Source organism: Rana temporaria, chromosome 4, assembly GCF_905171775.1.
Source record: "Rana temporaria chromosome 4, aRanTem1.1, whole genome shotgun sequence".
Taxonomy (NCBI): domain Eukaryota; kingdom Metazoa; phylum Chordata; class Amphibia; order Anura; family Ranidae; genus Rana; species Rana temporaria.
In genome coordinates, this window is record NC_053492.1 from 280087244 (window position 1) to 280101935 (window position 14692).

General features: G+C 42.1%; 1 protein-coding gene across 1 annotated transcript in view; it reads right to left on the reverse strand.

The window, feature by feature from the left end:
• Positions 1-230: 230 nt before the first annotated feature.
• Positions 231-14692, reverse strand: part of LOC120935716 — a 112161-nt gene continuing 97699 nt past the window's right edge. The window contains exons 28-30 of the mRNA XM_040347775.1: positions 10526-10591; positions 10325-10390; positions 231-4132 (exon numbers count right to left, since the gene is read on the reverse strand). Coding sequence (XP_040203709.1) covers positions 4005-4132; positions 10325-10390; positions 10526-10591 — 260 coding nt within the window. The 3' untranslated portion in view covers positions 231-4004. The remainder of the gene's footprint in view (positions 4133-10324; positions 10391-10525; positions 10592-14692) is intronic.

A 14692-nucleotide genomic window follows, 5' to 3' on the forward strand; every position in this document is an offset into this window, starting at 1 on the left:
TTTATATGTGGAAATCACCTTCTTTGTTGACAGTTTCCTCTCTTTCATTTCCCTTCCCGAATATTGAAATTAATCAGTGATTTCTTTAAATTTCAATAGATTTATTTACATATATACATTTCACCTGTGTAAAATAAATTGATGCATTAATGCATAGATTGATAGATAGATATCACAGTATTTTAAAGAGAACAAAATAAAAAAGACAACACTGAAACAAATTTCAAAGCTTTTTCTAGTGCTCAAAAAGAAGTTTATTTTCATTTCCCAGTTGCACACTACTTTGGCAAGAAATAAAATATTTTATGAATCAAAAATTACAGCAGCAGTTTCTTTTAAGACTACACTTTGTAAACATGCCTCACAAAAACATCTCCAAATGAAATGACAGTCAGGATGAAGAAGAGTAATACATCATGGAAAATACACTGCAACTCCCAGCATAATTTGCATGGATTTGAAGTGAGAAAGCCTACGAGATTTCTTTTGACATATCAGTTTAACAGAGAAAAATGTACAGCAATCTTTGCAGCCATCTTATTAAAGATACTTTTTCTGGAAGGGGACAATGTGGAAAATGTCAATAAATACGATTATGATGGAAGATTATATAGGGGTTATAGGCAGACTTCATAAGCAATAAATACATTGCACTTTTCACATATGCGGGAGCTCCACCAATGTTTCTATTGTTACTGGTTTCTTATGAGCAACTCAGCTCTCATCAAACTGACAGCGTACCACATAGCAGTAAAAGTGAGCTGTCAAATTGTGTCACTTTCTTCACACATCTCTATAAATCTTTTGTAGACTTACTTATGCTTTCTTAACAATAATCCATATCAGACAGTATTGTTTATCACTTTTTACACCATACGAGAGATATCCAAGCTAAGGAAGTGATACTCAATAATTTGCAGGGATGTTAAATGGCAGAATGCCATTTTTCTGGACAACCAAACCAATTATCGTAAACCTTTATATTGTTATCCATACTGGCTGTATGTTATTGTTATGAGAACCCAACAGCTCAGGGTCTGAAAATATTGCATCACATACGATCATTTGACAACCCTGGACATACTTCTGAGTAGGATTAATTTCATACACTGTGCTTACATTGTGAGCTGGTTAAGACTGTAATGATTGTAATGAGTTAGGATACTATTTTCTACAGTATTATTTTGGATTTTTGTATCATAGTTGAATCCAGAGTCAGAAAACTTATGTTCTCAAAGATCATAATTATATTGAATCAAAAATAAACTTTCAGTTAATGTACAGTGTGCAATAAAGTTTGCAATTTATGTTACAGTCAGTTAATCAATGTTACTAAACAGATTTGCTTCTGTAAATTGTTTCTAAAACAGATAAAGCTACAGACCACTTTCCATGTAAGTACAATAAAAAATATCATGTACTAGCTTCACATACTGTTCAATCCATCCGTTTCATGTAAAATTATGTTAACATAAAAACATAAATACATTCACATGTGTCGTGAGCTGAGTATTGCTCTTGATTAAAAAGTAACACTACCCCAATCGGTAGGGCAGGGCTTGAATCTTTGATGAGTACTTATTGTGGGATCCGAGCGGGGAGAGTCCTTACCAACACAGCTCTACTGTTATCAGTGACCTATGGGAATTTACAATTTTTTCCTTAGAGGAATCTACTAGAGGAAAAATGTTAAAGCATTTCTGTGCCATGCACCCTCCCCATGTTAGCGTATGGAGAACTCATTTAAGCCAGTTGGTCCTAAAAACTCTGACAAAATTAGGGAGTGAGGAATCTCACTGCTGGGGTCCCCGACAGCACTATTTAATTGGTGAAGGAGCAAATGATATCCCACACTGCCTATAACAAAGCATTTCCATTTAGGTAGAAGTGTTCTTATTCTGAATCTTAACACACTAAAGTCAGTCATATTCTATGCAAAGACTTTCAATTTGTCATGCCATGTTGTCTGTGAACTGTACAACAATATGCAGACATCTTCACATTTCACTGTCATACAGCTGATTGATTTTGGAAGCAAATTTAGTATTACATTCATAATTAGAACCAGTCTGCTAGGATGTTAATTGTATTGGGATGAGAGCAAACCTTAGACAATGGCATAGAGGAAGAACTCTGGAGGGTACCCACTTTACTCTGCTGGGACGCAGTCAAAGAGAAGGAATAGGAGCAGCTGTCTGGAAACAGATTAACTTACATGAATGCATATTCAGTCACTTTCACTCACTGTGGCCCAGCTGGTGACACTGCTATTCTACACATCTCTACAGCTCTCAACCAACATATTTATACTAGTGCCGGAGCTGCAGACACATGCACCAATGAGCACAATGTTTTCCTGACTGCATTTAATCACTAGAGAAATTATGTTCATATAAGTCATCAAGTCTTGGAATCATCAATGAGATTATCCACTATAATGCATATTATTCTTGCCTACTTTTGTTTCATTGTACCTTTGCTTTGGATGGATAAACACTGTTAAGTTTAGTGCCAGTGTTTAATATGTACTGCAAGTTATTTTAGCATTGAAAAACACTGTTATGTTGTAAAAAGGCTTACGTAGTCATTATGCTTGAGGCATTAAATATCCAATAAAAGGCAACCCACAAAGCAGCATTTTGCTTTACATTCACAGCAGCACAATTCTCAGTTACACAATCATAAAACACAATGTGGAAATGTGGTGGTAAGTGACTCTGAAGATTTGTTTAGAGAATATCTGTGCTTATCTAGTCTCTGTATAGTAAGCACTACCCATAAAAAGTCATCACCACCATCACATATAAAGTCTTCAATAGCAAACATGATACTTTACAAGAAGCATTTTGCCAATTTTTATGTACAATATAGCTTGTTAATTATTGCTGACTGAAACCAATCTACTGAAGCAAATGCAAAAATCCACAACCAAAATATTTAAATTAGCCTAGTTAAGGCAAAATATAACAAAAGTTATAGAACATCTTCAGCAGCATGACGCCAGCCTCTTGTCAATTTTTCTTTTTTATATCTGTCTACTTTACCAAGCCTTTGTTTAAGGACATGGGGTGTTGCATCCGTATGCACCTATATAATAATTACATGTAGTGCTTGTCTAAAAGAGATTCATACACCCTAGCAACAAATGTAAAATATAATAGTCCAACTGTAGTGGACTTATATAGACAGGAAATCATATGTAGGAGCATTATTATATGTATGCACTATGCAAATGTCTATTTATTCCAGTACAAGAATTGTTTTAGCTCCTATCCACTGTCCAAGTATCGATAAATACATTATTGGTCACTCTTTGCCAGTGAATCCCTTGAGCATTTTACATTGTTTAATATAATATAATATAGTATAATATCATAATTTGCCTGGTATAGACATTATAAATATTTCAAGAGGGGCCTTTAAGACATGTGCCCAGAGGTATTAATTAAAGATATGAGTCGCTGATGTCATGTATTAATGGGCTAATAACTGTTCAACAGCTTAGCACCATTTAGTCATTGCTAACCGCCACATTTTATTACTCTGTAAACTTGAAACTGCAGCGGTACAGCTCTTATTATAAACAAGCGTCTGTTTCAAGAAAATCCATAATGTAGTTTGCCTAGAAAAGTAAAAATTAATTGCCTGTCACTGCTATTAGCACAATAACTTGAAATGTTAAGGTGAATGTAACAAACATATTGAGTGTCAACATTAGGGTTTTCCTTGTGCTAACTGGTGACAAAGCAGTAAATGCAATGAGACATGAACGTGCTTTGTTTTGCAGTTTGCAGTCATTCCTAGGCTCTTACATTGTTACAAAATGAAGGACCATGTGCTCTTATCATGACACATTCCTCCTATATGTCATTCTCCTTTCTTCTTCTCATGATACTTAGAACTGTAAAATTCTTTCTCTGTCTAGTGACCTGTTACTAGGACACAGACTGTAAAGACTACAGTCCTTTATAAAAGATTCCAAGAATATATATCTGGTATGTTTTTTAGTTTTCCACTGTTCCAGTCTTCATCTCATCAGCCTCGGAATGGCTAGAGTATTGCTCCTGACTGTTGGCCGAGGTGAAGAACGAAAGTCCATCATTGATAAGGCTTTGGAAGTAGCTAAGAAGATCTGGAAAACAAAACCAATTCATTTCCTTTTTACACCAAAATAGTTTTTGGAAAAGTACATGAAAATTGTAGGAAATAGATTAAAGCTTGCTATCTTCCTTGTTGCTATTTTTTACAACACCTATTCTTTTCAACAACCATGCTAAAATCAAAGTTACAAAAAAATCTGGACAAAAAATAGAAAAGAAACCTGTACTGACTAAATGGAAGCTGCCATTGCAGACCTTTGAGCATGTCAGCTGAATAGCTTACCCCAAAAATGTATGAATATGAAATGTTTTGGCTTTATTTCGGCTTCACTTTTTTTGGACAAACTTAGACTTGGGCCCTAATTTAGAAAGTACGATGCCAAAGACAGCCATCCAATTAGCTTTTTCATAAGCTCATCAGGTTTTCAGGCACATGGGAATAGTGTAACCTGTGCTTATAAGGCACCTTCTTATTTCTGAGTAACTGTAAATGTGCTAATTTTAGTTAGCTATTTGGAATGCCTACAGCTAGGGAGTACATAGGTGTCAGGTGACTTCTTGACAAATAGTAAAGTGGTTGTAATGGCTTTTTTTTATTTTATTTTTAAAGTAGAAAACATGTTATGCACACAGTGGCCCCAAAGCTCATCTTCTGGGGTTCCTCTCTGGCTCTCTTGGCTCTTTGCTATGAGCGCACATCTGCAGGCTCAGCCCCACCCCCGCTCTCTGCTCGCAGGATTTAATTGACAGCAGAAAGAGCCAGAGATGAGAGAGCAGCTGCAGATGGGCACAGCACTGTATTGAGATAGGACTCAGGTAAGTATAAAGATGGTGAGGGGGTGAAACAAAAACTAAGACATTTTTTACCCTAATGCAGGGAATGTATTAGGGTAAAAAAATGTCTAGCCTTTAGAACCTCTTTAATGCAGCCTTCTTCTGAGAATCCATGCAAACTGCAGTGTGTGACATGAGGCTTCTTTTCACCAAATTGTGGCCCTCTCTCCCACTCTCTGATATGGTTCCTCCTTTTTGCTGATGTCTTACTAATTACGTTTGTTTAGCGATGTGCTCGATACGACTGCCATGTGTCCCGGCTCTCCCCCTTCCCCACCCTTCCCTGCTTGTCCATCACCCATCTTTTTTCTGCCCTCTTATCTCTTCCTCCCTACCTCTTTCCCATCTCTTTCCTCCTATCTTTTCTGTAATCTCTCTGTATCTCTCTTCTTTTTCTTTATTTATAGACAATTGAAACGTTTATGCTCTCTATGATGCATCATCTGTAATATTCCCCAACTTATTACTCTGTAACGATGCTTCTTCAAAGAGTTGATTTACTTTTATTGTACTGTCTATTTCTATCAATAAAAAAAATATATATATAAAAAAAAAAAAAAAACTGCAGTGTGTGGAAGGGAGTCACTGTGGTTACCACTGGACACTTCCTTTGATTTTCCTTTTGGGTGCACCTCTCTACTTGGAGGCTGCTGAGTTTGATGTTGATAGAACTGGTAGTGTGCCCATAACGTAGACCCATGATGTCATACCTAGCCAGGGTGCATAGCTTCATGCTTCCATGTGACTCTAAATGCAGTCTAGTGTCAGTGAATGTCCCTCCCCATGGCATGATCAAACTGCTTGCTATGCCAGGTGCATTTGTTTTAAAATGTTGTACTCTCTGGAATAAAGAGACAGTGGTGGCATTTAGCTTTGTGAAGACCATTGCAGTATCTCAGCAGAACAGCTCCTCTAGTTCACAGGCTAACTCTAGAAACCAAAGTGTAAATGCTCATTTCTTCTTCCTCTGCCACAGGACACCAGGTTACAATGCAAAATCTTCTAGAGCCAGATTTTAACCCTGTGATTACCAGTTAAAGTGACAAATACTTTTTTGTGTGGACTTTTTTTCTCCACAAAAAAGAATTGCACTTACACTTGACCTAAGATACCTTTAACAAAAACATACAAGTGATGTTAATAAAGCCTAACCCCAGCTGAAACCTTTTTTTTCCATTTTGGATAGAGTGGGAACGTTGTCAGTCTGGTTTTATTGTTGCTTGTGATCTTACTTGGATGTTTAGGACTCTTTTCCTGTCCGCACCACATGGCGAGCTCACCAGGACAGAGAGTGATAACAAATCTATTAACTAGATACAGAGACCTAGGGGGTTATTTTTGGTGTCACAAGGGCAAGAAGTGAGAGGACACAGGCAACATCTAAAAACAGAATTAGGCTTTAAACATACTGGCCCAGATTCACGTAGAGCGGCGCAAATTAAGTTACTCCAAACGTATGTCATTTAAGTTACGGCGCCTTAATTTTGTGTCGTAAGTGCCGTATCCACAGCGCATTTGCGCCCAAAATTGCGCAAGCGTAACTTAAATCCCGAGGCGTAAGGTGTGGTTATTGCAAGTGGGAAGGAAGTGGGCGTGCTCCATTGTAATGAGCCGTGACCCCATGCAAATAAAAGGCCGGGCCGTACTGCGCATGCGCGCACGAATCTTCACCTCACTGGGCATGTGCAGAACTCGGCTTGGCGCAATCAGTGAGATAGGTAAAAGGCCAAGCGTACTTAGTTGCTTTTGCTCTGTTGTCTGTTGGTGTGTGTTGGTGAGTTTAGTGTTAGATAAAAGATTTGGAGGAGTAGTAGAGTGTAGCAGCTGTGTTTTTTTTCTAAGTGTATTTTCTGTTTGTTTTTTCTGATTGTTTTTTTTCTGAGTGTCTTTTCTGTTTGTTTTTTTCTGATTGTTTTTTTTCTGATCGTATTTTCTGTTTGTTTTTTCTGATTGTTTTTGAATTTGTATTAGCTGTCTGCTTGTGTGGTTAGATTTGTGTGTGTGTTTGTTCTGTGAGTATTTGTGTTTGTTTGTTGTGTGAGAATTTGTGTTTGTTTGTTGTGTTTGTTTTTTGTTGGTGCTGAGTGTTGGGTGTTATGGCACCGAAGCGCAGGAAGCTGAATTTTTCAATCAGAGAAAAGCAGATACTTGCTAAGGCCATCACCCGTTTCGGGCAATATTTGCATGGCCCTGAGAGCCGGAACACCACCCCGGCCAGGAGGAAGGAGATCATTAAGAAAATTACTGATCAGATCAATGCGGCGAGGGGGGGAGACGAGGACCCCCAGTGGGATTCAAAAGAAGATCAACGATCTTAGGAGCCTGGTCCGGGACAAGATGGCCAAAATAAATGCCCATGCCACGGGCACTGGAGGAGGCCCACCCTGCTCCGTCAGGCTGACTGAGGAGGAATGGGCAGTGGCCCGGTGTTTCCATAGCCAGCAGGTGGTGGGCCTGCCTGGCTTTCAATCTGATTCTCCTGTGAGGACAGGTAATTTTTTGGTTTTTCTATCTGGTGAGTAGCATGTGTGGGTGGGGGAAGGGAATATGTGCCAAGTGTGTGGATCCTCCAACCTGTGAATGTTTTGTGTCCTCCACAGATGGCCAGGAGATTGCTGGGCCATTAGGCCAGGAGGTTGCTGGGCCATCAGGCCAGGCTGCACCATCCCCAGGACACCAGGCTGCAGAAGAGCCCCAAGAATGGCAGGAGTCCCCAGGGGAGGGGAGTGGCCACACCTCCCCTCATGAGGAGGTTGAGGGGGGGGGTGGATGAGGGGGGGAGGATGAGGATGAAGATATGGAGATTGCCAGGGAAATCCTTTTGGCTTCGGATGTGGATCCCCCTGAGGCTACCCCTGAGGCTGGCAGCAGTCAGGCCTCCATCAGGGGTAGCCCCTCCCACTCCTCCCCCAACAGGCCTCCCCCACAAGGGTCTCTCTCTCCCCTCCTCCCAGGCCACAAGACTCAGCTGCAGGCAGGAAGGCGACCCAGAAGACCAGGGGGGTGGGCGAGTGTCTGCCGGCCAATCTGCAGAGGGACAATGCCCGGCAGACCTGCCATCTGGGTCAGATCAACCAGACTCTGACCCAGATAGAGGACAGCCTGGGCTCAATTAAGGAGTCACTCACTGATGTGGCCACAAACTCCTTGGCGGTCATCACATGCATTTGTGACCTGCAGACCGCCACAACAGGCGTGGCCCAGGAGGTGAGTGCCCTGACCCAGGCTGTCCATTACAACACCCGGGCTGTCCAGGCCAATACGGCTGCCCTCACTCTGGGTCTGAACAGAATTGCAGTGGCCTTGGAGGGCAGGCCAGCAGAAGGACAGTCACCAGGGGAGTCTCCTCCTTCCCCTGCTTCACCCCCCCCAGGAGTCTCCCCTGGTTGGCCGTGGCCGTGCCCGTGGCTGGCCCAGGCGTAGCTCACGCCGCCGCCGTTAAGTTTTGGGGTACTTTTTATTTTTTATTTTTTTTTATTTTTTTATTATACTGTACTTATGATTTGTTTTATGTGTGTGAATGATGTATGAATGTGGGGGTGGCATTCCTGATTAAATAAGGGGTGTCACCCTCAGTTTTGGTGGAGTAGGGATCCCCAGGACCAGGGAGAAGTGATCCCAGGTCTGTGTTAAAGGTGTATGAATGCACAGTGACATAATTGGAGCCGTGGCGTGGCGTTACTGCTCCCAAGTACCATTGGGGGTACTTCGATCTAATCCAATTAGATGTGCATGTGATGTGTCTGTGCTAGGGACCACAGTGGGTGTGCATGCGTGCATTCTCATTGTGCCATGATTAATGTGTGTGCCTACTGTGCAAAGATGCATTCTGCGAGGCGTCTCCTGACTGCTGTTCCCTCAGAAGAGGGGGTACCCTCGGGTACTAAAGTCACTAGTATAGTTATGAGCATGGATGCCCCTGGCATGTTGGCATACAGATTGTTGTCCTGCAAGTGTGTGTGCTCAGCTCTTCCTTAATGGTGTTGCTTTAGCTGACCTTTACACGGCTGGTGCAAAGTTAGGGCTGCTTTTATAAGGTGTAATTATACACCATGAAACTAACAGAAGCGCACAGGGCGTAATCTATGCCGCACACACTTAATTTTGTGGATCGCCTTATCTCCCTCATTTGCATCTTTGCTTATCAAAACAGTGGTGTGTCTAGAGTATTTTGCGCGCGAAGAAGCGCCGGTGTAATTCTTTTTGGTAGGACGGAAAAAATGGATTTCAGGCGTATCTCGTTTTGAGGATACGGCGCAAAGATACGCGCGGCGCATTTTTCAATTACGCCGTGCATCTCGAGTTAAGTCGGCGTAAGTGCTTTGTGAATCTGGGCCACTGTTTGGGACATTGAGAGGTCTATACCCTGTGGTATTCAATTGTAAATTACTGTAGTAATGAGCATAGTTCATTTATATGGCAAAGAGATGGAAATATTCACTGTTGCAGTGACTGAGATGTAAATAGCATCTTCCTTTTACCAAAATAATCCTGCAGAAGTAGGTTTCTTCATTCTTTTATTGACAAAATGAAGACAATGTGGACCGCAAAACACAAAAAGTGGTTAATTGTATGCATTAAGATAAAAAACCTTCTGTGTGCAGCTTCCCCTCCAGGCCCCACCTTATACAGTACTTACCTGGGCCCAATGTCGATCCAGGGCTGTGCAAGAGAGCAGCATCGCTTGCTCCTCACTGGCTCAGATGCAGCCAGTGAGGCAGGAGCAGGGGGCAAAGAAGAATCGCACTGTGTATGTCAATGGACACATAGAATTCAGATCAGGAGTGAGTCTGCATGAGCTCCTTCCTAGCAAGCCTATATGGGTACAATCAGCAGGGGGAGAAGTGAGGAACGCTGGCTGGAGACCAGAGAAGAAGATCGGGGATGCTCTGTGCAAAACCATTGCACAGAGGAAATAAGTATAACGTGTTTGTTATTTAAAAACATATATCAACATTTTTACCTTTACAATCACTTTAAGCATGTGCACAGCAGAAAGACAACCTTGTTGGGATATCTTTCTTGAAAAGACTGTGTAGTGCCACACAATGAACATCACTGGAATGGGGAGGCAAGTATTTTACCAGGCCACCTTATACTTAAAGGACAATATCAGGTATATACAATTGAGAAGAAATAAAAGTACCTGAACTTGGCTTGATTGTAAATGAAAATTAAAAGTTATTTTTTCAGATGAATGAATTTTTCCAAAGATTCATTAGCCAGGTATAGGCAGAACAAGACCTCACGAGAATGTATGACCTCTGCTTTATATCAAATACTTTGATTCACAATTTATCAGGTTAATTAGGTACTTCCATCACTATTTATAGAATACAGTTATGCCTACATTTGAACAATTATATTGAACTTGAGGTAAAAATCATTACCTTCGCTTGACTGCTTAAGTCCATTAATGCCATCAAAAAAGAGACTCTGCAGGTATTCAAGGAGACCTAAAAGAATAAAGATTCTTTAATGGCGTGGTATACCTGTTAGCCAAATTTGAACATCAGAGAAGTTACAACTGAAGATTATAAAAGGTAAAGGTGGATCGACCAGTATATTAACTGAATATACAGTATCGTTACCTTCTCCAGACTTCTTAAGCCCATTAAGTCCATCAAAGAAAGGGTCTTGTAAGTATTCTAGAAGGCCTGAAAAAATTAAGAGCAGCTGCTGGCAAAGTTGTGTGTAATGTTTTGATAATCAAAGCAATCATGGGGGGCGTGGCTTGACGGCTCGTGTAGATGGCAGCTTAGTCCCTCAGCTCCGCAGTTAAACCAGCCTGAGCGAGTGTATAAGCAAATTCAGAGAAGGGATAACTATTCCTACCTGTAGCCCAGACACGGTGGCACAGCGGGATAACCATGCTGAAATGAAGGAAGGACTCCAAACTGCCCAGAAAGCTCACAGATTACTACCCAAGCGGCCAAGATGGCGCCGGCAGCGGCCGTGAAATGGCGGCGCGGCTCTCCTCCTCACACTCCAGCCAGAGCTCCATACTGTCTCCGGGACTCCTATGATCATCTGACACACAGGTTGAGTGCTCCCCTTCTAATTCACCCATGACTTGAAGCCTCAGCTGACCCAGCCTGTCACAGCTCCCTGCCTGTTCTCTCTCCCTCCACCACAGCAAGCATCGGAGCTGGATGCCTTCCCTGTTTCAGACCAGCCACTGTCTGAAAATACCATGAAGAGCATGCTGCTCTCTCTGAGGCAAACCCTATACAGCGATCTATCCACTTCTGTTACCTCACTCTCTGCAACTGTACACAAACATGATCAAGCCATTACTCATATAGATGCAAAAATGGGAGACCTCCTCTCTGCACACAATGAGTTAGTTGATGGCTTTGCAGACCATGAGGATGAACTCCAACTGATTAATCTCGCAGACCTGGAGGACCGCTCCAGGTGTAATAATATTAAATTCCCTAATATCCCAGAGTCGATCCAACAATCGGGTCTAGTTCAATTCCTGCAATCACTGATGCGCACACTTCTACCTGACCTAACCATCCGTGACATGGAAATCGACAGAGCACACAGACTCCCTAAGCCATGAGATGTATTGGCCCGTGTACACTTTTTCACTGTGAAAGAAAAAGTTATGTATGCAGCGAAACGAGCGGCAAGACTTCCTGACCCGTTCAATGACATCGCTCTTTATGCTGATTTATCCAAAGCAACCATGGAAAATCGCAGACAACTGGCGACTATAACTAAAGCGCTTCAAAATCATAAAATACCATATAAGTGGGGCTTCCCCACTAAACTTCTCATTACGCACCAGAACAAAACTCATGCAGTGCAAACCCTTTCATCAGGACTTACACTCCTGAGGAACTGGCGCATTATCCCGGAACAAATACCAAACTCTTCTGAGCAACTTCCAACACATATGGAAGTCGGAGGAGCTCCTCCTGATGTCTGACGGCCATAATAAATTCCCTTCTCAACACCCGCCAAATGGCTGGGAAACTGCAGCGATCCTATCCAACACCTGCCTGCCTGTTCAGTGATCCCTGTCCCTTGTAGTTGACAGAGGAGCACTATCCCCCTCTGATTGTTTGCAGTCATTTCTGCACATTGAGCCCAGACCTCACTTGGTCTAGGGCTCTCCTTTTTTTTTAAATGATAATCTCCCACCTGAACCCAGCACCAGCCAACCCCCACCCACCATTCCACCGAACTATCCCCGGTCCTCTACTTCCGTGGATAAGCGACAACTCACTCTTCCCACATACCAAAGAGTCTATATAACTAATCCCCCTAAATCTGCTAATTGCCACCCCTATCTGGGGACAATCTATCCTACCTTCACCCACTCAAAATAGCGTTCAAAATAGTCTCCATTAACACCAGGGGCCTTAACTCTCCACAAAAAATATCCACACTTATCAGAGAAGCCAACAGTCAAAGAGCTGATATCCTCTTGGTGCAGGAGACCCACTTTGCATCTGCTAAAACTCCCAAGTTCACCCTGAAGAACTACGACTAAGTTTTTTTAGCCTCAGTCCAAAAGAAGAAAAGTGGAGTCCTCATTGCCATATGGGACTCTTTCCAATTACATCAATCCATAGAAGACCCCCAAGAACGTTTCCTAATTCTCTTATGCGACATTAACCAAGTCACCTATACTCTAGTCAACGTCTTTGGACTGAACAAGCAACAGCTGCGATTCCACAAACAACTATACAAGAAAGTAACACGACTCCGAAAGGGAAGGCTTATTATTGGAGGCGATTTCAATATAATTGGAGACTCAAACCTGGACACTACATCCTCAACTAACACCAATCGACCTGCATTTAACCCCTTTCTTCAAACAAATGATCTCTTTGATCCGTGGAGATGCCAGCATAGTAATTAAAGAGACTACACATATTTCTCCTCTTCTCAACTCTCTTGCTTCCGTATAGACTTTTTCCTTGTTGACAAAATCACTCTTCAAGATGTGACAAAATCAGAGACTGGATCCATCACCTGGTCGGACCATGCCCCTATCTCCATTACTGTAGGAAACTCTAGACCCAAAACAACCAGAATATGGAGACTTGATTCTTCTCTCATCGCAAGCCCGAGCAACATCCAAAAACTCACTACTGAGCACCAATCCTATTTTGAATCAAACGATCGCCCTGACACTGATAGGTTTGTACTATGGTCGGCTTGTACTATGGTCGGCATATAAAGCCTACCACCAAAAAACGTCTTTCAAATCCAAAGGACATAGCTAATGCCTTTAGCGACTACTACTCTTCTCTCTACAACTTAGCAAGTGACAAAACTACCCCTCAACCAACAGACCAAACCATACAAAACTTCCTATCCTTAAGTAGTCTCCCATCTATAACCCCTGCCCAATCAGCGGAGCTCTCCCGACCATTTTCAGAAGAAGAAGTCCTGAAAGTCATCCATACTCTCCCTCTCCACAAATCACCTGGAGAAGATGGTTACACAAATTAGTTCTATAAGACATTCGCTAAACTAGTCACCCCTCACCTAATGGACCTCTTCAACTCTGCTGCCACCTCTGGTTCTCTACTAATTGATACGCGTCGCTTCGTTCAATCGTCACCACCATCCCCAAACCAGAAAAATATCCTACTTCCACGACCAACTACAGGCCCATATCGCTTCTCAATACAGACGTAAAAATATTCGCCAAAGTCCTGGCAGCTAGACTGCTAAAATGTCTTCCTTCTCTAGTGCACCCAGACCAAGTCGGCTTTATGCCAGATAGACAAGCCCCAGACGCAAATAGAAGAGTCATCAATCTGATCCTTCGGGTCTCCCGATCTCGAACGCCTTCTCTGCTTCTATCCTTAGATGCAAAGAAGGCGTTTGACAGAGTGCACTGGGGATTCCTGAAAGCAGTGCTAACAAAATATGGAATCACAGGCTGGTTTCAATCTGCAATACTGTCACTTTATTCAAACCCCTCAGCCATAGCATTAAACAATGGTACCTTGTCTAAACCGTTCGGGATCACTAATGGCACTCGTCAGGGATGCCCGCTCTCCCCTCTCATCTTTGCTCTTATTATGTAAAACCCTTGGCAGCAAGGATTAAAGGAGACAAGCACATATTAGGCATCATACATAATGACATGGAACATAAAATAAGCCTCTTTGCCGATGATGTCGTACTCATGATCACAAACCCGGTCCACTCCTTGCCTGCGATTCAAGATATCATTACCCAATTCAGTTCAGCCTCCTTCTATAAAATGAATTCCTCCAAGTCCCTAATTCTCCCATTTAATCTCACAAACGTCCAGAAGACCCTACTGGAAGAATATTTTCCTTATTCCTGGATGAGTCAATCTATCCTGTACATTGGGATAAACTTGGCCCCATCATTGCTTCAACTCTATGACCTCAACTATCGTGCCTTCCAAAAACAGCTTCCCCAACTATTAAACCAACTGCGGACTTCAGGCTTATCTAAACTAGGAAGGATTGCCTCCTTTAAAATGCTAATCCTCCCCAAACTACTATACCTATTTCTTTGCCTCCATACAAAAACAAATTTCAAGATATATATGGGACACTAAACCATCTAGATGTGCGCATTACGTCCTGACTAGACATCATAAAAAAGGAGGTGTAAGCCTTCCCCACATACATACCTACTACAATGCTTCTGTCCTAGACCAGCAATACTACTGGTGGCACCCGACTCCCAATAAGACCTGGTCGATCATAGAATCGTCCTCCTATAAACCTAATAACCTACGTGAAATACTACTG